We start from the raw sequence: 25,160 nt of genomic DNA on the forward strand, positions 1-25,160 counted from the left end.
TGATATTTCAGCAGTATGAGTATGAGACGAGTCCTTGATGTGCATTTTCCACACATGCCTTCTCTCTCATCATCTGCCTGCCCGTGACCAGTGGTGGACAGTAACAAGTACTTGAATACTGTACTTAAGTAAGTTTTTTTTAGTATTTGTACTTGAGGATTTGTTTTAGTTTTTTGGGGGAAACTACATTTCAAAGACGAATATTGTACTTTTGACTCTAAACTACATTCCTGGGAAGGGTTGTTGTTACTTGTTGCTTTTAGGCTACCGGTAAGCACCGCTTTGAAGTCAGATGTTGTTGTTTTGTTTATTTTTTACATGTCTCTGCCTCTCACTCTTTTGGTTACCCGTCAGATACTGTGACCTACCCTTACTGCAGTGAGGGTAGGACACAGAATCCGATGGGAAACCAAATGTGGTGTAGCACTGTGTCCACACAAACTAAACAAATTTTGGATTGAATTTACATCCTATGCCAGGACTTGTACATAAATGCTACTTAAACCAGAGTACAAATTTGACTGAGCAACTCGACCTTTGCTCAGTCAAGCAACGGTCAAATATTACTCACTTGTAGATGAGTTATACTATATTTGACCAGGACTCGGGAGTGTCTATACTTTTACTCAAGTACTGGGGTTGAGTACTTTGTCCACGACTATACCCTGCTGCTAGTGCTAACCACCGCCCTACATCTCCCTGCACCACCCATGCAGCAGTCTCTTTATCTCTCATTCCATCCCCATGTTTTTTGTTGACAAGCCAAAGGGCCAGCAGTCAGTGCACACGGCACTCGTGAGCCAGGAGAGAGAGAGACATCGCCCCAGTCGTGTGTGTGTGTGTGTGTGTGTGTGTGTGTGTGTGTGTGTGTGTGTGTGTGTGTGTGTGTGTGTGTGTGTGTGTGTGTGTGTGTGTGTGTGTGTGTGTGTGTGTGTGTGTGCACGTGCACATGTGAGTTTATCGCGGGCAGGTCGATGAGCTTGGTTCCTGAGGCGATCCTGCCATTATAAGTTTTAACCACTTAAAGGAGTAGTTCACCCCAAAAATTACTTATTTTCTATCAATTAATCACCCCATGAAGCATTGAATTCATGGAGATTGTTTTGTTTTTGTCACATTCCTAGGCCAATAATTTCATGACCCGGCAGTCTCTCCGGTAGGAGACTCAAAGTCTCCTTTGAGTTTCCTACCGGATACATTAGCATCTTTCCGCCGTTAATCAAATTATTGGCTTAGGAATGTGACAAAAGAATCTCCACGAATTCAATGCTTCATGGGGTGTGTAATTGATAGAAAATAAGTAATCTTTTGGTTGAAATACTCCTTTAAGCCCTATTTTCAAAGATCTACAAGCTCACATGCTTGTATGCATGCAATCATTTTGAACATTTTAGAAAGTGGACTTGAACTTTCTATACTTTTATATAATATATATATATATATATATATATATATATATATATATATATATATATATATATATATATATATATATTTTCCCCTCCACAACAATTCTCACAGCCAAAAATAGCCGATCTGCAAGCACACAACAACACGCAAGTTTGTAGATCGGCTATTTTCAGCCGAGGCTCCCCCAGAATAGGGACGCTATTCTGGAGGAATAGCAAGTGGTTAACCAAACCTAAAGCCCCATCACCCCTTGTGCACGCTGGCTACATCGACCCCCCCACCCCCAGCACCCCCACCCCTGTCTTTGCCTTGCCCCCGAGCACCAACCCCCCACACCTCACCGAACCAGCCTGTTGTTTGGTGCACATTGTCTGCAGCCTTCTAATCCTATTGTTTGCGGTAATGTCACCCATACTGGTGCATTGGACGCGGTCCTCTCTGGAAGAGAACAGCGGCGCTGGCCGGCATGTATTTACCACCGGGGCTGGCTTGGCCTTTCAGCCTGACAAGTCACATCACTCCCACACAAACACAGGCGCCGCTAAAAGAAGGGGGGCGCCGCGTGAATGCAAGGGATGATGTACGGTAGGAACGCAGGCGGAAGGGGTTACCGTTTTAACTAGCCTACATAGTTCACTCATGAGGCCTGCATGTTCATTTAAAAAAGAACTCCCCCGCATTCTACGGAGCCTTTCAGAGTGAAGAATGGATCTCCTGTTATTTGTTTTTTAATCAAGCCGTTCAGATCCTCTTTTTCTCTGCTTCTTCAGGCAGAGGAGAAGGTTGGAGAGAGAGAGAAGGAGAGAGAGAGAGAGAGAGAGAGAGAAGGAGAGAAAGAAAGAGAGAGAGAGAGTGCAGCAGTGTTTACAGACAGGTGATACCGAAATGAACGGAGAATGAAATTAACCCCGTAAAGAGTGAGTAGGAGACGACAGGTGAAGGGATTGTCGGCTCGCTTGGGGGTCTATAAGCTCTCAAAATACATCAACGCAGGTAGCTAGGGGACCCCACCTCGTCCTGTCAGCCCCCCCAAACCCCCACCCCCCACCCCCCCATAGTATCAGAACCTCGCTGGCTTCCATTCTGTCACGGAAGGGAAGCGGAGCGCCGGGGCCGGACCGACCCCCTGGTGGCCCCCCCCCCCTTCTTCACAGATGGCTGCAGGTACAAGCGCTATGCTTGGCTGATAACCAAAAGGAACTTCAAAGGCTCCGGAGGAGGAGTGTTTTTCAGGCCCAGGTCCTTGTGTCCAGAGCCAGGAGGGCTCCAGGCACACATACAGAGCGGCGGGCGGCAGCCAGGAAGGAGACAGAACAGAACAGACAGGGACCGGTGCATTCAGAAGGATCAACAGGCGTGGAAATTAGCCGCTTTTTGCCCTTTTCGCTCCGTCTGCCTCGGCTGGCGGATCCCTTTCTTTTCGTCGTTCGACGAAGTATGGAATTAGCCTCTTCTCTCTACTGTTAGTTCTCTCCTTTTTTCCTTTCCAGTTTCTTTTCAGATTCTTTGTTTGTATATAAATGTAAAAGTAGTGGTGAGCTGAAGACGAGACCAATGCTATAGCCAAAAAGAATACAATTTGTCGCTGGTGGGCAGAAACCTCGTATCTCCATATTTTAACTTTTTATGTTTAGTTTTTTTGTAAATTAAAGGGATAGTTCACCCCCAAATATTTTTTTTTGTCGCATTCCTAAGCCAATAATTTGATGACCAGCAGCGGTTCCGGTAGGAGACACAAAGGAGACTCTTTGTGTCTCCTACCGGAACCGCTGCCTAGGAATGCGACAAAAACTAAAAAATATCCATGAATTCAAGTCTACATGGTGTGACTAATCGATAGAAAAAAAATATCCCTTTAATGCCCTTCTTCGTCACACTACAGTGTCACACAAAAGTAGCAAAAATTGCTGATCTACAAGCTCAAAACGTGTCGCATTGTGGCACATTTTCAGCTTGTAGATCGGCTATTTTAGCTATTTTTCTATTTGCATTTTGAAAAGCAACAGTTTTGGACATATGGGGTTTCCCCCCGACAACAACCACCAAATATGAAATGTGACTCGCTGCTCCAAAGCGCTTAGACATTCCCTCTCTAGTGTGGCTTTAATCTGGTGCGCTTCTTAAAGGGGAATCTCTTGGGAGTTCTTTCAGATTCCCCTGGGAGGGATCTCTTCCAGTATAGAGGACTGATAAAGTACACATCAAAAGGTGTTGGGAGATGTGATGAAATATGCTGACAGCTGACAGAGAGCAGATCAGAGGGGGGCTATAAAACGCGGCACGGTGAAACGCAGTAAAACAATCATCACACTTTATTTCACAATTGTAGGTTTGGAGAGATAAATCTGCAACAGGCAGTGGTGCAGGCAAGTACATTTACTCAAGCACCGTACTTACAGTACAATTTTGAGGTTTTCTGTACTTTATACTTCTGCTCCACTACATCTCAGAGGCAAATAGAATCAGAATCAGAATCAATCTTTATTACAAGTAAGGTGGGTGAAATTATTAATTGTGTAGGGCCATTACTGCAGCTAAAAGATAGATAGAGAGAGATAGAGAGAGAAAATAGGAGAGGGGGGGGACATTTAAGTGCATAATATATAACTAATTTGCATAATAGATTAATGAAATGCCTCCTATGTGACTAAAGTGCATAATAAATAAGAGTCATGAATGTATATAGAAGGGAGTCCCTTTAAAAGACAGTTTAGTCTTTGCAGTGGCACCATGGCTTAGCTCTTATTCAGCAGTCTGATAGTTGCTGGTTACTTTGCAGATTTTTATTATTAATAAAAGAACGCCTATGCTATAGCTCTAGCAAGCATGTAGATTGGCAATTCTTTTAAAGAATTTCACACATTTTGCCAACACTTTTTAACTATACTTACTCAAGTAAAATCTTGAACACAGGCCTTTCACTTGTAAACAGAGTATTTTCTACCTTTGGCATTGCTATACTTTTACTTTAAGCAACACATCAGAGTACTTCGTCCAACCCCTGCTGTGCTGTTAAAGCGAGCGAGCCACAGTGAGCCGGGGTCGTAACGGAGGCTGAACTATGGTCTTTCACCGTCCCCGTATACACAGATTACCAAGGCACCCACACCCCCTTATAGCCTTTACTGCTGAAAGCTGAAAAGTTATTAGCTTTTATGATGAGGGATTCCGTTGAGAGGGAGAGATGATAAGAAATCATTGATTCACCGACACTTCCCCCTGGCTCTCTCTCACTTCCTCTCTCTAGTCCTGACATGTGAACTGAAAGGCCCTGGGACTCAATGTTCCCAAAGACTAAACACATTTCCAAATGAGTGCAATACCACGCAATGTCTGCATGATAACCCAACTGCATGATATAACATTGCTGAATAATAGAATAGAATAGACTTTAGAATAGAATAGACTTTAGAATAGAATAGACTTTATTTGCCATTTGCACGAATGCATAGGAAATCTTGGAGCTCAGCTCCTGCTGGGTCAGCATTTAAAAAAGACAGAAAATACAGACAAGACAGAAGAAAACATACATCCTACAATCCTACATATACCAGAAAACTGTATTTGTGTACAGTAAGGGAAGGTGGGCTTTATTATAATTTTTCATCATTAATTTATGAGGAGACTCTCAAATTAATGCTTTTTTCCTTACCCAGGGAGCTCTTTCTTTTGCATATGAACTCAGAGGATTCATGCATATTTATGAATATTTCTAAAATAAAACCATAATATTCTTTCGTTTCAGTAGTTTAACATTAAACCTTATAGTTCAGTGCTAACAGCAGCGGTGGTGGTGCAACTTTAAAAGTAGAAACGGTTCCTGTTAACAATGCATTAAGAGGTGACTTGTTAACTTGAAAGATTTGACCATTAAGTCATGGGAAAAAATTAACCACACAAAACACACAAAAAAGGAACCCCTTTAGTGAAAGAGAATTGGCCGGAAAAATCCTCTATCAGGAGACCAAAACCCATTTCTTGTATGCTACTGTATGTTGATGAATTGAATACAAAGGACCACAATGGAAACAAGCCCCCGGGACTTTTGTGTGTTATCCTCTTAGCCTTAATGTCTGACTGCACCACGTGCTGTTTACATTTCTGTATTCAAGCATTCAATCAATAAAAAGAAACCCTGAGACCGTGGAGATGAGGGGGGCAGGGGGGGGTTCTACCCTCCTGTTTATAACGACGGGCCGGGGGGGGACGGGGGGGGGTGTCGTTGCATTCCGCTGTAATGGAAATGAGGATTTTTTTTTTTTCTTTCTTCGATGATGGCAGCCGATAGCGGTTTGGACTATTCATATTTCAGGGCCCCAGTGTGTTGCTACATAAACCAGGCCTCACGCCCATTAGAGACACTCCTCACTTCAAAGCTTCAGGCCACATCATGACTAACCAGGCTGCTCTGCCTGGCAGCCCTTTGAACTGACCCTTCATTCAGGCCCGGGGGACACAGTGCAGTCTGCAGGAGGAGAGAATGGCAGGAGGAGAGAATGGCAGGAGGAGATACAGGGAGAGGAGGGAGAGAGAGGAGGGAGAGGGAGGAAAAATCGTGAACATTTTGTGCAAGTCTTTGAATATATATTTTTTAAAGCCAACATTTTGTAACTGTCAAATGTCTCAACAAATGTCTTCATTTTTGTGAAAAAACTATTGTTGCTATATAGTGGTGCTCAAACCTTTTCTTGTTAAGGACTCCCAAAATTATGTTTTTGGCCCGCCGATCCCCATTAAAATATGTTGTTCCAAAGCAAAGATTTGAGTTAAAAAAAAAAATATATATATATATATATATATATGTATTCAAAGATTTAAAAAATAGCAGATCTACAAGCTCGTAGCGCGGTGCTATGAGCTTGTAGATCTGCTATTTTTGAATAGCCAAAGTATAAAAATAATGGTTATAGCTAAAAAAAGAACCGGGAAGTGGAGAATAAGGGGAGCAGCAGCACGGTGGCTTTATAGATGAATGCCCTCTATCCTTGCAAGAGCTGGGGGGCCCGTGGAGGGGGGGGGGCCAGATTTCAGGGGGCGACGCCAGAGGTCATGGGGTGTTCTGGGGGTTTGCAGAGATGGGGCGGAATGGGGAGGGGAGGGGATGGTCTAAGACACTAGTTCTCAACCTCAGGGCACGGGGACCACCAAAAGGTCACCAAAAAAAGACCCTCTGTAAATAGAGAGTGTAGAAATGGGTCCATTTGGGGCACTCTCACCGTTAAATAAGCCCTGAGTTATTATTTTTTTACAGTGTAGGTTGGGCCCCCAGTATAGTTTAATTCAGTGAGATGATTTTTTTATTTGATATCTCTGGGACTTCAATCTATCCATACACTGTGAAATCCTCAGTGTTCATTTTACTCCGAGCGAGGGTGTACCAAATGAACCTGTGAGGATCCCCTTCCCCCCCGCCCCCCTCCCCCCCGGTGGTCCCCGGACCCTGCAGTATGGGGGCGGGGGGGAGGGACGGGTTTTATGGATCTCCTCCTCGCCTGTCTCCTCCTCCTCCTCCTCCTAACATCCAGGGATCAATGATCAATGCTCACCAGCCAGGCGCCCCTCTCCTCAGCACCACTGACACGGCCTGGCAGCTGCAGCCTGCACGCACACACACACGCACACGCACACACACACGCACGCATGCACACACGCGCGCACACACACACACACACACACACCGGCAGCCCTGAAAAAGGCCAATGGCTGACCTTTAGTTATGAAGACACGTCATCCTCGTGCCTCTTCTTGTCCGGTGCAGGCGAAGCAAAGCTCGGTTGTTTTTTTACCCAATTACACTTCTGAAGGATAGAGACAGAATGTAGAGTTGTGGGCTAAGTGGAATTTAAAGGACCGTTCTGGTGATATTCTGTAATAATTACAATTATAGTTCTAGAGTGCTTTATTTGTTGTTGCATTGCCCGTTCTATATATGTTGTTATGTTTTGTTTGTCTCAGACCGTTAAGGACCACAATGGAAATAAGTCACTGGCTTTAATGTGTTTTTTATCCTTGACGTTTCTGTAAGAAGCATGTAATACTGTTTTTTCTTTTAACCATGACGTCTAATAAATCAAATCAAATCAAAGCAAAGCAAAGCAAATCATAAGAGAACATTTGTCAACATTTGTCAAGACAACATCTCTTCTACGAGATGTAACATGTCGCATTGCTACGCGTTTAGACTTTTCAAATCAATCCGCGCTTCAAATCCGACAATAGCGTAAATTTGGCAAAGAAATAACTTAAATACATAAATACTGACTACGGCATAAATAAAAGATCTGATAATAAATAGACCATGTCCATGCTATTCTGCAACGTTTTCTAAAAGCCATGCTTTGACCCTTTGTTTGAAACTGCTGATAGTAAGTTCCAGTTCCAGTTTACTGCTCCTTCATATCTAAATGAGCATCTTCCCAGGGGCCCACCGTCCCTGGACACCAGATCTTTTCAGATGAGGGGGTCAGTGACCAAATAATTTTTTTGGGGGTCCTTGACATGAAAATGATTGAGAACGACTTTATAAGGACTATGTCAGTACTAATTCCATTTGTTAAAAAAAAGAAAGAGCTCAGACCTTATTAGGACTGGCGACAGCTGCTGAAATATTAGTTTGATACATTAATTAGATTATGATAAGAATAATGAAACCTCCAGTGATTTCAATCAAGTTCCTCTTTCATTAATTGTGTAAAATAATGTGTTTGAATGAAATGACTGCATAATATGTCATTATTCTTTTGGGCGTTCCCAACCTTTTTCATAGATTTTGAAAATCTTGATCATGCGTCCCACCTACATGCATTTTCAGAGCATGTTTATCTTAATGATCAATCAATCGATCGATCGTGTTGCAGCTTGGATCAATTGAACTAACGTAGCATACTTTAACCCATTAAGACATGAGACCGATTTTACAGATGTCTTCTAAATCCTAAGCTTTTTCAGAATGTTGCTATATCAGTGGTTCTCAAACTTTTTCATGTCAAGGACCCCCAAAATGTTATGTGTTTGGCCACTGACCCCCCCCCCATCTCCAAATATGTTGTTACAGGGACCCCCAGAAACAAAGATTCGTTTTAAATTTTGTTTTATATATTCAAAGATTTGCACAAAATATATTTTTTTAATATCAGATCTACAAGCTCATAGCGCACATGGCACGAAGTGAAGCTCTATGAGCTTGTAGATCAGATTTTTTTGAATAGCCAAATTATAAAATAATGCTTTTTAGCTAAAATCTAAAATGACACAGATGCTTATCCCGGTTTTAATGGCTTAAGTTCCTGTTTATGTGTATCACAATGAAAACTCATTCAAGAGAAAGAAAAAACAAAAAAATACCATGACATTTTATTTACATTACTTTTTAAATATTAATGTTATATTATCTTAAATCTTTTTAGGTTAGGAATCCTTGCTGCATAAATTCATCTGAGGCAGTTGGAATTGCATGGCTGGCCAATTCAAAGCGTGACAAAATGTGCTCACACATAGCAGCTTTTAATGCTGTTTGTTCAGACTTGGCACAAGTTATTTGCGACTTTGAGGAGACTCTGAAATATCTCAGACTGAAGCCTTGATGTTGATGCTGAATTAGGATGCAGGAACACTTTTATTACCTCTTTATTACTTCATCTCTATTGGCCACAAGGACTCAACCGACATGTTTAGTCAGTTGGATTAGGACACAATGGTGTACTAAAGTGTGTGTGCGCGTGTGCGTGTGTGCGCGTCGTGTGCGTGTGTGTGCGTGTGTGTGCGTGTGTGTGCGTGTGTGTGTGTGTGTGTGTGTGTGTGAGAGAGAGAGAGAAAGACAGGGAGAGAGAGAGAGAAAGCGAGAGCGAGTGAAAGCAAACCTCTATGCTCCTTGAGTATGCTTGGTGGATGTGCATACTTTGTGTAGATAGAGATAGATAGATACTGTAGATAGATCAGACAGACAGACAGACAGACAGACAGACAGACAGACAGACAGACAGACAGACAGACAGACAGACAGACAGACAGACAGACAGACAGACAGACAGACAGACAGACAGACAGACAGACAGATGAGCAGAGACAGACATGGGTGATTTAAAAGAATACAAAGTGTCACAATGACGTTTGATGAATACTAGCCAAAACCCTTTGTTCCAGGACTTTTCAATTTCATTTTTTTCCCTTTTCTATCTGTCTCTTTCCCTTTGTCCTCGCTTTCTGTCTATGCTCTTAATTAAGGAGACGACTGCATTAGCTGGCACTTATCAATGTCAAACACACCTACACGCTTGACGCTTGTCATTTGTACCCTCTCTTTCGGTTATTCGTGCTTCTAGACATCGACAAGCAAACCACCAGCCGAGTCTGAAAGGAATGTCTGAAAGGAATGTTTGTTCAAGAACAAACAAATCAATGACAGTTCTGTGAAATAAATGATTGTATGACATTGTTCACATGTAGTGCTTCCTAGCATTGTCGTTTCTTGTTATGTTAGTGTTAAGCTATAAGATTTAGTTGCTGGGAGCATCATGTACTTTATAGTGGCAGGTTTCTTGTATGTGATTGGTTCCTGTGGCTGGGCGGGTCGGACTGGTTCCTAATGGTCGGGGGGGGGGGGGTCATGGGGTTCTAAAGAGGGCCGTGGCAGTTCACAGGTGATCATCACCTGGAGTGTTGTATAATGTTTAATAGATAGGTTTTTAAATACTTGTTTGAGTAAATGCATTAAGCACTTTGAAATGACAATGACAATAATATCAACTGTGGCCGATCGCATTTTGAACTTCCCAAAATAGTTTTTTTTAAATATCCCTTATGACTACGGGTTGTCAAAGTGAGATATGATACAGAGGGGCCAAAAAAAGTGGTTCTATTTGCTTTCTGTCAGACGTGTTTGTCTGTTGATTGTTTTAGTTTGTGATTATAATAACTGTATCCCTGTAGCCCGTGAGATGATAGATGCCTTTGAAATAAGATGAAGGTTTCCAACGTTGCTAAAAGTTCCTTTACAAATAGCAGCATTCTGTTGTTCATGGCCGACTATTAATATCCAGTCGATGGCAAGATGGTTCCGGGGTTATGTAAATGTCTCTGTGTGTGTGTGTGTGTGTGTGTGTGTGTTTGCATATAATGGGGCTTCTGTCATGCACGACTGCTTTGGCCTTTCAAGAGCTCAGCTCAGCTTGCAACACTCTGCAAGAGCAGCAAACAGGTCTGTCTGCCATAAACACGCACGCACGCACACACGCACACGCACGCACGCACGCACGCACACATGCACGCGCGCACACACGCACACATGCACGCGCGCGCACACACACACACACACACACACACACACACACACACACACACACACACACACACACACACACACACACACACACACACACACACACACACACACACACACCCACACACACACCCACACACACACATACACACACGCTCGTACGCACATGCACGTACGCACATGCACACACAGGCCTCATATCTGTTTCAGAGTGTAGGTACATCTGCGTGTCACATGGTCAAGTTCACACTCACAGTCACATCTATACTGCATGTGGCCACTCACAGATCAATAGACCATATTTCTTTACAATGTTTTCTCAGCCACACCTTTTACAGTAGCCGTCTGGTCTGTGCAAGTCAGACCTGTTGCAAGTCAGACCTGCAGCCCATAATATATCTGCCATTATTTGACTTCTCTGACACCATCTTTGCACTTTCACAGACCGGTGTCCCTGTTTTGAGCATGTCATCATACAGTATGTGTTGTGACATGTTTCACTTTGTGAGGTTATAGAATGTTTGAAAATATTCCGATAGAGTTTAAAAGTGGTAAAATAATGGTTGATCAAAATGTTGTATCTATATCAAAAAGTAATTTGTGCTTATCTATATGTATTTGTTTGTTTGTAAGTTAAATCCTCTCACAGAAACTTTTATCAAATAGATGTAACACTTGTAACACAAAATATGGTCAGTAAATATCAGTAAATCAGTAAATTGTCTCCGACTCAGCGTCGTACAGTGGTGGAAAAGTAACTAAGTACATGTACTTGTGTACAATTTTGAGGTATTTGTACTTTAATTGAGTATTTCCAATTTCCAATACTTTTACTTCTACTCCACTACATCTCAGAGGCAAATATTATACTTTTACTCCACTATAAAACTTTAGTTACTAGTTACTTTGTAGATTTTGATTATTATTACAAAACATTCATTAACCACTTCAGCCCTATATACATTTCGGCCACTTGAAAATAGCCGATATACAAGCTCACAATGTGTCGCATTGCGACGCATTGTGAGCTTGTAGGTCTGCTATTTAAAAAATATTTTTATACATTTGAAAACTTGAAATGGGACCTTCTGCATAATGAGTACTTTTACTTTTGGTACATTTTGATACCAATACTTTTGTACTTTTACTCAAGTAAATGTTGAATTATTTTTCCACCACTGCCTCCCGTCTGTCCTCTCTCCCCTGTTGCTTGCAGCATAGGGTTATTATTATTCTATATGTATACAGTATACGAGGATTATAAAGTATATGGTTAGCTCTGTATAATATAGGTGTGTGTGTGTGTGTGTGTGTGTGTGTGTGTGTGTGTGTGCACAGCTGTCATTGTTGATCCTAATGACAGAGAGGAAGTGCTGTGTGCAGAGGGCCGTTGGTTTGTCACTGTGTGTGTGAGTGATAAGCACCCTGGCGAGGGGCTGCTTATCAGGTGTGTGTGTGTGTGTGTGTGTGTGTGTGTGTGTGCGTGCGTGTGCGTGTGCATGTGCGCGTGTGTGTGTGTGTGTGTGTGTGTGTGTGTGGGGGGGGGGAGTTAGTATGAGCGACTTGCTTGTTTTTCCGTAAAGCCGCTTGTAAATATTAGTAGTTGCGTGTTGCGTTTTTTTGGGCTTGTTTGTAAAATGTAGTTACTTATTTTGAGCTAATGCTGTTTAAGTTCTGAAACATATACGTGTCAAGGACCCCCAAATTATCTAAAATATTTTGTGCCAGGGACCACCAGATTTGTGTTTTTTTTTCAAGATGTGTTTGAAAATCTACAAGATCTACAAGCTCATAACGTGTCGCATGGCAACGTGTTGTGAGCTTGTAGATCTGCTGTTTTCAAATAGCCGATGCATATATGTTTAAAGTACTCGTGTGGCCTATAGAGCATCGCAGTTCCCGCCCACTTCCTGGTTTTTCGTGGTGCCGGAAGGAACAACTCAATGCATTTTTCCATTGACATTTCCAAAAATATTTATATCTATTAATTTAAGCCTCGAATCAAGCCATCATGACATGACATGAATCATGACCATAAAACGTTTTTTTTCTGTGATTTATTTTATTTTATATTTAATTATATGATATACTATATTTAATAAATACCCTTTGTTTTGCCGTTTTCACAAAAAAAAAATCACAGAATCAAACGTTTTATGGTCATGATTCATGTCATGTCATGATGGCTTGATTCGAGGCTTAAATTAATAGATAAGAATATTTTTGGAAATGTCAATGGGAAAAATGCATTGAGTTGTTCCTTCCGGCACCACGAAAAACCAGGAAGTGGGCGGGAACTGCGATGCTCTATAGAGCGTGTGTGTGTGTGTGTGTGTGTGTGTGTGTGTGTGTGTGTGTGTGTGTGTGTGTGTGTGTGTGTGTGTGTGTGTGCGTGCGTGCGTGCGTGCGTGCGTGCGTTTGCCAGCATGGAGGCCTATTACAGTAGGTCTGTTGTCAAAGCAGTGAAGCTAAACGTAGACGGATGTCCATTGTAATGTGTTCAAAACGTTGAATAACAGGTGTCACTGGTTTACCAGAGGACACGTCCCCTCCCCGCGCCCCCCCTCTGTTGTCCATGCTGTATTCATTCTGTTTTATTTATTCTAGGGTCCAGAACAACCAGTTCCTCCCTAAGCCTTTTTAACCACGGGTTGCAGCTGGAGTATTAGCAGGGCTCGTTCTTTATTTATCTAATGGACCTTTACAGCTCTGTAGCTCGAGGGTTGAACCGGTTAGAACAGTGTTTCCACTGAAAATGTGATCTGGAACTGGAACCAAAACATGTTTTTTCTTGCCCTGAACTGGGAACCAAAGTGTGCATGTCACTATTCAGGTTGGAAGATGCAAATGTGAGTTAAACAATGGCAAAAGCAAGCGATCAAATCATCATAAAAAAAAAAGGGAAACTGCGTAACTGCCACTGACGATTGAATTTCCCCTGCGATATGGACAATTCGACCGGGTCATATTCGACACATTGCTTGCCAGGCCCGGAATCAAACCTGCGGGGCAACTGGGGACTCCTGCTCCCCAGGCCCGGCTCTCTAACCATTCAGCTATGCCGCCTCCAATTACAATGGCTCTGCTTAAAACTGTTGGAAACGCGGGCCGGTTCGCGGCCAGACTGTTCCGTGAAAGCACCAAGGTTCCAAGAATCTAGAACGGAACCAGTTCTATAGAACTAAAGTTGTTTTGGTGGAAAGGGAGTGTAATGGGGGATCCTTTGATATTAAAACGTTTGAGAACCAATGCTTTACGTTTTACAACCAACCAGAAGGGTAACCGGAATACTCGCCCCCAAAACACGCTTGCCCCCATTTTTTTCACGGACCAGCGGTTCTTGTATTCTTGTATTTGTTTCATTGAGGATAAGGTGTAGGCATAGTTTTACTGAGGTTAAGTTTAGGAATAAGGTTACGTTTTGGCACTATTTTACTGAGATTACATTTAGGAATAAGGTTAGGCTTAGGCATAGTTTACTGAGGTTACGTTTAGGAATACCAAGTGAATACCGCCTTGATTTGCCCCGGGCCGACTGTGTTTTGGGAAGAGCGTTTCGGTATTCTCCAGAAGTACACAACGTGCTCGTCCTCCCTCACTTACAGCAGCCGTTATAAACTTCACATGTGGATAACAGGGCTGTTCATCTAGCAGCCATGCACCACCAGTTGTTGTTGCTCCAGTGGACATGCAGCAGGTCTGTGTGGAAAAGATGACGTTCTGTAGTGGTGGTGGGCTCAGCTGCAGGCCCTCACACAGTTCCGCTATTCAGCAGAGGTATTCAGAATGGGTGCGGTGGGAGGACATGTGCCACTGACCCCCAACATGTTATCTCATGGCTCACACACTCGCACGCACGCACGCACGCACGCACGCACACACACACACACACACACACACACACACACACACACACACACACACACACACACACACACACACACACACACACACACACACACACACACACACACACACACAGGTTTACTATACGTGTGAGGGCATCAACATTTTATTAGGACGTCATTGAAAATAGCGGAAAGCTGTGAGCTTTTGTGAGCTTGTAGATTATTTTGGTTTGTGACGTCGCCACACAACTAAGTATAGAATAGGAAAAAACTCGAACCCCCACCCTAAACCTAACTAAACCTAATCTGAATTGTAATAACACGAAAAATCGTTTGAACCACAAAAAAACTACCATTTTCGTTGTGAGGACCAGGTAAAATGCCCCCCCCCCCCCTGTTTCTCAAATTGTACTATACTTGTGGGGACATTTGGTCCTCAAAAGTATAATAATACAAGTGCATGTAAGCGTGGACGCAGGCACGCGCACGCACACACACGCACGCACACACACGCACACACACACACACACACACACACACACACACACACACACACACACACACACACACACACACACACACACACACACACACACACACACACACACACACACACACACACACACACACACACACATACGCACACGCACACACAGCGTGTTGTATCTTAGGCCGTTGGCTGCTTCCAGGAAGGGGACAGGGAGTGGGGAGTGTCACATTTGCATTGCAGCAGCAGCAGGCAGGTTGCTGATTTATGGCCGAAGACGCCCTGTGTGTACATGTGTCTAACGGCCGGAGCTCATAAGCCCTCCAGCTTGTCCGTCCGTCCGTACGCAGAGGTATGGGCAGCACTCACTGCTGGCCCTCATCTTCCTGTTGACAGTTGCGGGAAATGGCGACATGCCACAAAACAGGAGATCTGCAATCTGGATATTGAGCACAGAGGTTGCTGCATCAACCAGTGTGTGACTGTGTGTGTGTGTGTGTGTGTGTGTGTGTGTGTGTGTGTGTGTGTGTGTGTGTGTGTGTGTGTGTGTGTGTGTGTGTGTGTGTGTGTGTGTGTGTGTGTGTGTGTGTGTGTGTGTGTGCGTGTGTGCGTGTGTGTGTGAGACAGTATCTCCCTGCTTGCTTCGCTGATGCATTATTATTCTATAAATAAGCACAGATGAGTGCAACATGAAAGCGGACAGACTGGTCAATAGTGGCCCCCGGGTGATGCGCGCGCATGTGTGTGTGTGTGTGTGTGTGTGTATGCATGCAGGAGAGACAGACAGACAGACAGACAGACAGACAGACAGACAGACAGACAGACAGACAGACAGACAGACAGACAGACAGACAGACAGACAGACAGAGAGACAGAGAGACAGAGAGACAGACAGACAGAGAGACACTCGGGGGGGGTGACAGGGTCCAGAGGACAGCAGTGTGCCAGGAGTCAGACAGGAACACAAGGCCAGGTTATACGACATGGCTGACTGCTCTGTGTAGACAATATGTTCCTCTTCAGGCATGGATTCATTCCTACCTGCATCATACCCTGTTCTGTTTCTGTTCTCTCTGGCCCCCATCTGTGTGTCTCTCCATCACACCTCCACCACCTCCACCATGGGGCCCCCCGGTGGTGCTTCACCGCACCCAGGCCAGGACTCTGGGCTCTAATGACGGATCTGTGTCTGACGTCTGTGTCTGGGGGTCTGAAACAGACATTTGTGTTATCGATGGGGCTCTGTGTGTGTGTGTGTGTGTGTGTGTGTGTGTGTGTGTGTGTGTGTGTGTGTGTGTGTGCTTGCGTGCGTGCGTGTGTGTGTGTGCGTATGGATCGAGGGGTTGTTTGCAGAAACGCACAAACACGCATGCACGCACAAGCATGCACGCACAAGCATGCGCGCACAAACATGCACGCACGCGCAAACACGCACAAACGCGTATTCACGCACGCAGGAGCAGCAGATTGGCTAATGCTTTGTCTAGACAGTCAGAGGTCACTTCATTAGCAAGTGACGCCCCAACCCCCCGTCCCCCGTCCCCCGTCCCCCGTCCCCCGTCCCCCGTCCCCCGTCCCCCCCGCTTGGGTCCTGCAGACCCTGGGATGTTGTTCATCAGATGGAGACCCTGGTGAGGCTGTGTTTAGGGTCAGCTCACCAGGAGGGCCTTTTCCTTCCAGTCGGCCCTGGCTGGAAGCCATTAATGTGCAGGTGACCGTTCAGCCTAAGGGGACAGAGTGACCTGCCAGCAGGGGAACATCCTGTCTGCCATTACGGTTGCGAGATGTGGAACAGCCGAGCGGAGCGGAGCGGCACTCTGGCTATTGATAGAATGGACTATATTAACAGCATGTGCTCATTTTGACCACTTTCAAAACCTGGCTGGTTGCCGCTGTTTAGCATTTGCCATTATTTTCCCCCAAAATGTAAAATCATTTTTTTTCCCAGATGAAAAAGAAAAAGAGCGGAACATCGAAATGTTTTGAAAATAGATGTTTTCGAATAGCCAAAGCATAACATAGGATAAAAGTGGCCTACGTGGTTAAGTAACGGGTATATCGTATCATTTTGGCAGTTGTGGTTGAGATTGCATATCGTTGCTATCGGGCAGAAACCTCTTATCTCCATATTTATGTACAATATTTGATTCTTTTTCATAAATTAACGCCTTTCTTCATCATACTACAACGTCACTCAAAAGTATCAAAAGCAGCAGATCCACAAGCTCAAAACACGGCGCGAAGCGACACGTTTTGAGCTTGTAGATTTGATACTTTTGCCATTTGTTTTTATTTGAATCCTGAAAAGTAACAGTTTGGGACATACAGTATGAGGTTTCCACCCGACAGAGACGATGTGCTAATTTTAACCACTTTAGTTTCAACCTGGCTGGCGTCGCTATTTTGCACTTGCCATTATTTTCCCCAAAAAAAAGAATCCCAGATGAAAAAGAAAAAGAACAGAAAATTGAAATGTTTTGAAAATAGCAATTTTCAAGCAATTGCCAATCGTATGAAATAGGATTAAGTGGCTTAAGTGTGACGGGATCGTTTTGGCAGTTGTGGTGGTTGAAAGATTGCATATAAATTAGTAGATGGAAGTTACTAACGCACAATGTTTCAACCATTGCCTAACAGAGCCACATTTGGCATTATAAAGAGGCTCGAGTGTGACCAAAGACTCCTTTATAATTGCGAAGGACAAAGTAAGAAAGATTCCCTCGTCGCCACTCTTGTCGCGTCGTCAGGGAAATACAAATGAAGAGTTTAATAAAAGGGAGCAAACAGAGGCGGCTCACTGGCTGAAATGTGAGGGCCACTCGCTGCCCCCTCCCTTTTTCCTCATCCCCCACCTCTGCCCTCTCCACCCGTCCCCCCCACCCGTGCATGGCATGCACAACATGTCTGATCCCACCAAAAGGAAGATTAGCAAACCCCTGACAGAGAGACGTAATCTCTCTGAAAACATTTGACTATTAGCATTTCAACATGCTTGCCTCTAAACAGTGGAGAGTGCCTCTGTGGTATGTTCAATAACACACCGAGCTCCTTTAAGGTATGCTAAATGGAAGGCTCTGGTGCTACTGAAGGCATTCCAACATTGCGCCGCGTTGTTTCCGACGGCGGTAAAAAGGCTTCTTTTTTTTCTTCTTTTTTTTGGGGGTTGTTCAGTTTCATGATCATAAATGCCTGTGAACTTCAGCTGCAGCAAATTTCACAAAGCGTCAGACCAGAGTGGCCTTTTCCAGCGAAAATTCGAAGTACAAACAAGCACAGTGTTTGTACGAGTGTGTGTGTTGTCATGAGATAACATTCCATCTCTGTGACCTCTCACTGTCGGCTCATTTAATTACTTATCTGTGTTTCGACCCACAGGCTTTATAAGTGAATTGCGCTTCATGTTCGCCCCTAAGTTGTGTCGCTAATCCTTCTGTCCCGGTCCCTGCACAATTTCCTAAGTGAGTCAGGGGAAGAATTTCCTTGCGCATTTCTAAAGAACAGGCATATTTCTATTTCAGGGGCACTGTTTCAGCAGCACGCTAGACTTTCCCAATTTAGTGGAAAGACACTGAAGTGGCCTTAAGTTCATTGCACCATATAGGTTAGGTTAGCACATGCCAACTGTGAAGCCACACAGTAAAATCCTCAGAGCTCATTTACTCATGGAGTGTGTACAAATGGAACCAAATGGAACTGTAAAGGTCAATTTGGTTACATTTTCTACACTATGGAGTGAATTTTCTAATGCAAAAAGAAAGAAAGAAAGAAAGAAAAAAGGATTAAAGCTTTATATTCTAATAGTAATCATTGCTATAGAGTGTTTGTTTCGGTATCAGGGCTCTCCCCATCTCTCCAGTTCTTTAGACAACAGTAAATGCGTTTTCAGGTGGGATACCATATTACCGATTTTATCCACTCAGGAGAGAGAGATTGTTTTGGGCTAATTTGTTCTTGTTTATCCTGTGTCCTGTATGAAGGTTCTCTCCGGACTAGATCAAATTGGTGTTTCTATCTGAAAATGTATTTTCTGTTTACTAAAGAGCTGGAGAGACATGGAGACCCGCTGTTCCCGAACAAACACTCTAGCAATGATCAGTATGGGAATATATATATATTTTTACAATTATTTTAACAAAAATATCACTTAGACCCCCTTTACATTGTCCGTTTGTAACTCTGAGAGCGCACAAATGTAACCGAGTGGACCCGAAGGGTTCAATGAACACTAAAGGATTATAAAGTGCAGTCTTATAGCCTCGCTGACAAGATTGACAGAGTGACTGAGAGATGGGGGTTGAGGAGGTATTACATGCAGTAGGACGCCTAATGGAAACAGCAATTATCCTACATTCTGGCCTTGTGGAAACCAAAGTCACGGCCGCTGGCCATCCATAATCACACTGACGGATATATGTAATCCTGGAATGCTCCATAACAGGGAACAGGCCAGTGCTGCTAAGTGAGTGTGTCCGTCCGTCCGTCCGTCCGTCCATCCTTCGGTCTGTCCATCGGTCTGTATCGCCTTACTAGAGTCAGACTGATACATGGGTGTGGCCGATATATCGGCCAGTATTTGACGTTTTCTGTTGTTATTGGCAGTTGATAGCGGCCAACGTGTCTCGTTTTTATAACCTATTAAAAGGTTAAGAAACAACACAAACACAAAAACGACTACAAGCTACAAGCTCACAACTCGTGCCATCGTGTTTGAACAGGGCTAAAGTGGTTAAATAAAATCAAGTTCAGTTCATGCGGATTCACTTGTTAATTGTATAATTAAAGTTAAATGTTCTTTTCATATATTGAAAATGTATATATGTATATACTTCTCTATCTATCAAATATATATTTGAAATTGATTAGAAAATGCTGCAAATTTTTTGACAAAATATTGGTCAAAACATGGCATCGGTTAGTCTCCAAGCACGTACATCCTCCAGTCCATCGGTCTGTCCCTCCACGTTCTCAGTCGCCGTCCCGTCGGTGACGCCTTGTGTCGAAGCCAGACCATCGTTCAAATTATTTTTAGCGTAAAGTCCGGGCAACAGGAACTGGTAATCCAAGGAAGCTGTGACATCTGGCCTTCGGGGGCTTATGTGATTAGCAGAGGGGCTTGCCCTTAATAGCCCAGCGGACGTTCTTCATTACCTCCCACAGGCCATCCATATTGGACGCCGGTCTGTGGGCTGTTAAAGACAGCCCAGTTCTTGCCTTCCTTGGTTTGGCCTGTTACAGGCCAGACCGCTCCGGTCTGGCCTTTAACAGGCCAACCACGGAACCACGGACCATGTCTTTTAATGGTATCGTATCGTCCAGGGGACGCTAAGTACTGTAATGGTATGTTGAAATAGCTTGCAGCGAGTGGAATATATGCGGCGTGGATCCAATCCTGCAGTGTTAGGACTCAGATAACCAGATGACCATGAGCTATGAGTAGTGCAAGGTCAGGACCACAGGGGAGAGAGAGAGAGCAGGAGAGAGAGAGAGAGAGAGAGAGAGAGAGAGAGAGAGAGCAGGAGAGAGAGAGAGGGTACAAGAAGGTGAGAAGGAGAAAAGAGGAGAGTTTAACGAAACGAGCGATGTTAAGTGTAGGGAGTTCTGCCAGCTCGCCCTACTGAATTAATCATCATCACCGCTCCCCGGGTCTAATAATGACAAAGTGACCAGGCATGTTTCCTCCTTCTCTGCTTTCCGTCCGTCCCCTAAAAGGACCCCTAGCTGGAACTATGAAAGTCCTTGCAGCCCCTGCATGCAGGAAAAATTACCTCAGAAAAAAAAAAGCTCAAAGCATGTCTTCTTAATAGGATCAGAGGGTTTACAGTTTGTCTGTAAATGTGCATAAAAGGGGGTGCAATTATTCTCACATCAAACAGTTTCTGTGGGTTGAGTGATTGTTGGTCTCTCTCTCTCTGTGTGTGTGTGTGTGTGTGTGTGTGTGTGTGTGTGTGTGTGTGTGTGTGTGTGTGTGTGTGTGTGTGTGTGTGTGTGTGTGTGTGTGTGTGTGTGTGTGTGTGTGTGTGTGTGTGTGTGTGTGTGTGTGTGTGTGTGTGTGTGTGTGTGTGTGTGTGTGTGTGTGTGTGTGTGTGTGTGTGTGTGTGTGTGTGTGTGTGTGTGTGTACGCAGTGACAATGGGTGCCTTTGAGATGGTCACCAGATGATCTGAAGATAGATGTGATGTTGTGTGTGTGTGGGATGGGGTGTTGATGGGGCCAGGTGGAAGCTCTTTACTGTACAGTACCGTTGCTGGGAGTAAACTAATTGTGGTTGCACTGGAAACTTTGTTTAAACAACATGCCATTTATTGCCGGCTCTGGTGTAATCTGCCTTTGCACTGTAATAATCATTTCAGCACAACTACAAACAAGTCTGTTAGAGAGAGATAGATAAAGAAAGGGACTATTTTGGGCAGTTTGTTTGCTTGGAGAGACGCTTTGCTTATTCTGAGGCGGGCCGGTTCCCAGGAGTTCAGAGCTAGAGCCTCGCTCGCTGCAGATTTTTTGCTTTTTGTTTCGTTGCCTTTGTGATGTGAGGTTGAGAGGGAGTTCAAGTGCCCCCCTGTTGTTTTGCCATAGTTAGTTGCAATATGATCTTTTTACGCTCTCAGCGAAGGCTGTGCACCAAATAAACCCATCCGTTCTTTTTTTTTTTAGAAGGGAAATAGCAATCAGCCCTTGAGTGTTCGGTATCTCAAGATTTCCTGCAGACCCAATTTTGGATTGTCCCATGAAGGCATACCTCTTATAGTCTTCGGTCCACTTGTTTACATTGCTGCAGATGGAAACGGCGGGGAAATGGCATTTCCTCTGCATGCGTCAGTGGTCTGCATATGTGCTCCATCTAAAAAGCGACCCGCCTTCCACATAAACACACTGATTTAAAATGTATGTTGTTCAGCTATAACAAATACGTCAAACCTGGCTGAAGTCTAATTGCAGAACAAGCAAAAATCCATACGTAAATACATGTTACATACAGTAACATAAGTTATGGGCTTGAATCGTTTTCAGCTCCAAACCAACAAATAGTCAATAGTTCAGATAACACTTACTGTATCACTAAATTATGCATCAGGAGGAAGGAAGAAGACCGATGCATCAGCAATGGCGCTTTGTGGGTCTAATGACCTGCCCTGACCCAAGCAGCCTTTATTTAACCACTTAAACCCTATGTACTTAGCTGACCGGAGACCCCCAGGGCTTTATACTAGGACCTTCCTGTTTTCGCTCTCCACCATCTTCACCAAAAATAGCTGATATACAAGCTCACGAAGCGTCGCAATGTGACGCGTTGTTACCTTGTAAATCGGCTCTTTTCGCCGAATGTTGGGCCCAGAATAGGGACGCTAGGGTTCATGTGGTTAGGCAAGGCAAGCAAGTTCATTTGTATAGCACATTTCTTACAACAACAAGGCAATTCAAAGTGCTACGCTAATAAGCATTGAGACATCAAGACACAGAGCAAAAATAAATACAACATAAAAGGAGCTGTTTGAATACAATAAAAAATAAAAGAGTAAACAATCAAATATTAAAATTACGAGATTAAAATTACAGTGCTGAAGAAATCAACGGTTAATGACCTTCCCTGACCTGAGCCGTCTTTATTTAAACCTTCAACCGCTCCTGTTTCAAACACTGTCTCACATTCCTAACCTCTCACTTTCTCTCTCTCTCACCCCCTCTCTCTCTCTCTCCCTCTCTCCCTCTCTCCCTCTCACCCCTTCTCTCTCCCTCTCTCCCTCTCACCCCCTTTCTCCCTCTCTCCCTCTCTACCTCTCACCTCCTCTCTCCCTCTCTACCTCTCACCCTCTCTCCCTCTCAACCCCTCTCTCACCCTCTCACCCCCTCCTCTCCCTCTCAACCCCTCTCTCACACCCTCCTCTCCCTCTCTCCCTCGCTCCCCCCTCCTCTCCCTCTCTCCCTCTCAACCCTTCTCTCCCTCTCTCACCCCCTCCTCTCCCTCTCTCCCTCTCACCCCCTCTCACCTCCTCTCTCCCCTCTTTCCCTTTAATTTTTTTCTATGGAAATAACGCCTACGATGGGAACTATGCACGAAAACGAATTTCACCCCCTTTTTTTTTACTTCCGTAAACCTGTGATGTGACAATAAAGCTGATTCTGATTCTCTCTCCCCTCCTCCTCCTCCTCCTCCTCCTCCGTTACAGGTATGGCCGCGCAAGTGCAAGTCTTCTCCCCGCGTCGCGCGCTCCCGTCGAGTGCCTTCTTTAGCGTGAAGAAGCTGAAGGTGGAGCAGAGCAGCAGCTGCGGCTACGGCGGCGACTGGGACATGACCGGCTACGGCGGCGTTGTCCACCACCACCACCACCACGCCAAGGTCTACAGCCACCACCACAGCCACCACCACCACAGCCACAGCCACCACCACCACCACAGCAGCAGCGGCAAGAGCGCCTCGGCCGCCACCGGCTCCTCCCTGCAGGTGGTCGCCTCGGCCCTGCCCTACGAGCAGGCGGCGCTCATCTTCCCGGCGGGCACCGGCGGCAGCACCGTCACCGGCCACATCGTGATCGCCTCGGCAACCAGCGGCAGCAGCAGCAGCACCTCGTTCGGGGCTCCTCCCGTGGGGTCTCTGCTCGGCGGCGGCGGGAGTAACGGCGGCAGTAGCGGCAGTAGTAGTAGCAACGGAAGTGGTGGCAGCGGTAAGGCCTGGCACAGTTGCATGATGCAAGGTTTTATTAACCCTTTAAGACCGGGGGACGCATCTGTGTAACCACTTTATCCATATTTTATACTTTTGGCTATTCAAAAATAGCAGATATACAAGCTCATAGCGCGGCACCGAGTGCCGCGCTATGAGCTTGTAGATCTGCTATTTTTTTTTAAATTGTGTTTTTTTTGTTGCAAATCTTTGAATATATATCTATAAAGCAATTGTTTTTTACTCAAATCTTTGCTTCTGGGGGTCCCTGGAAAAACATTTTTTTAGATGGGGGTCCGCAGCCAAATACATATCGTTGTGGGGCTCCTTGACACTGACATTAATATTATAGCAACATAAGTGTTTCAGAAAACTGTTTTAATCTGATTTAGAAGACATTTGTAGAATCCCCAGAAGCAATAACATTTTAGCTAGAAATGCTCGCTTTAAATATATATATATTCAAAGATTTGCACAACATTTTTCACGATTTTTCAAAAATAGCAGATCTACAAGCTCATAGCGCGGCACTCGGTGCCGCGCTATGAGCTTGTATATCTGCTATTTTTGAATAGCCCAACGAAATCAAAAAATGACACACAGATGCGTTCTCAGGTCTTAAAGAGTTAACGGCTAATTTATTTTGATATAGTTTTAGTCATAGTCTTTTGAATAGAATTCCATTTACTTTTAGTCATATTTTAGTCATCTGAAATGTTTTATTTTTGTCTAGTTTTAGTTGACAAAATATCGTACGATTTTAGTCGATTTTGATTTTTAGTTTAGTAGACTAGAATGTATTTTGGTGGGTTTTGCCATATGCTTGTCTCAAAGATTAAGCCATGCATGTCTAAGTACAAACGGCTTGTACAGTGAAACTGCAAAAGGCTCATTAAATCAGTTATGGTTCCTTTGATCGATCATCAGGTAATGCCTGATATACAGAAAATAGCATAGTATGTTGGACCCAAGTGTAGAACCACGTCCAATGATGATTTATTAACAGATAACAGAAACTCAATATACAAATTGGCAATAACGCAGGACAAAAAATGGCAGGGACACACCATGACATCAACTATAAACTGGCAGGCTTTTAAAGAACACAGGTAAGCTTATATAGACACAGGGATAACCAGACACAGGTGAACACATTTGCTAATCACCGGGCTGGTGAGACAAGACAGGCAACAGCTACAAGGAGAACAGGAAATAATAGGAACGATACTGCAGAATAAGATACAAGGAAACAGATCCTGACAGAAGACAGATGATGACAGAGCAGCAGCAAAAAGAGTAAGCAGTGAGCGGGGAGGTTTAAATAGCTCCGCCCCAATCAGATGGAGTGAGCATGTGACTGATCACCTGATCAGCAGTTGGCACTGCCTTGAGTTGTCATTCTGATCTAGCTCCTCTATGTTTTTGAAATGGTCAAATTATTAAATGCATGGCCTGTTTTGGTCCTAGTACATTTAGAATT

The 25,160-nt window shown here is 44.2% G+C and overlaps 1 protein-coding gene across 1 annotated transcript in view; it reads left to right on the forward strand.

Moving 5' to 3' along the window:
• Positions 1-25,160, forward strand: part of hipk2 (homeodomain interacting protein kinase 2) — a 148,441-nt gene that overhangs the window by 8,265 nt on the left and 115,016 nt on the right. The window contains exon 2 of the mRNA XM_080437405.1: positions 23,187-23,657. Coding sequence (XP_080293531.1) covers positions 23,187-23,657 — 471 coding nt within the window. The remainder of the gene's footprint in view (positions 1-23,186; positions 23,658-25,160) is intronic.

The sequence above is a fragment of the Gymnoscopelus braueri genome (genome assembly GCF_963280865.1).
Source record: "Gymnoscopelus braueri genome assembly, chromosome: 9".
In the NCBI taxonomy this organism is placed as follows: Eukaryota; Metazoa; Chordata; class Actinopteri; order Myctophiformes; family Myctophidae; genus Gymnoscopelus; species Gymnoscopelus braueri.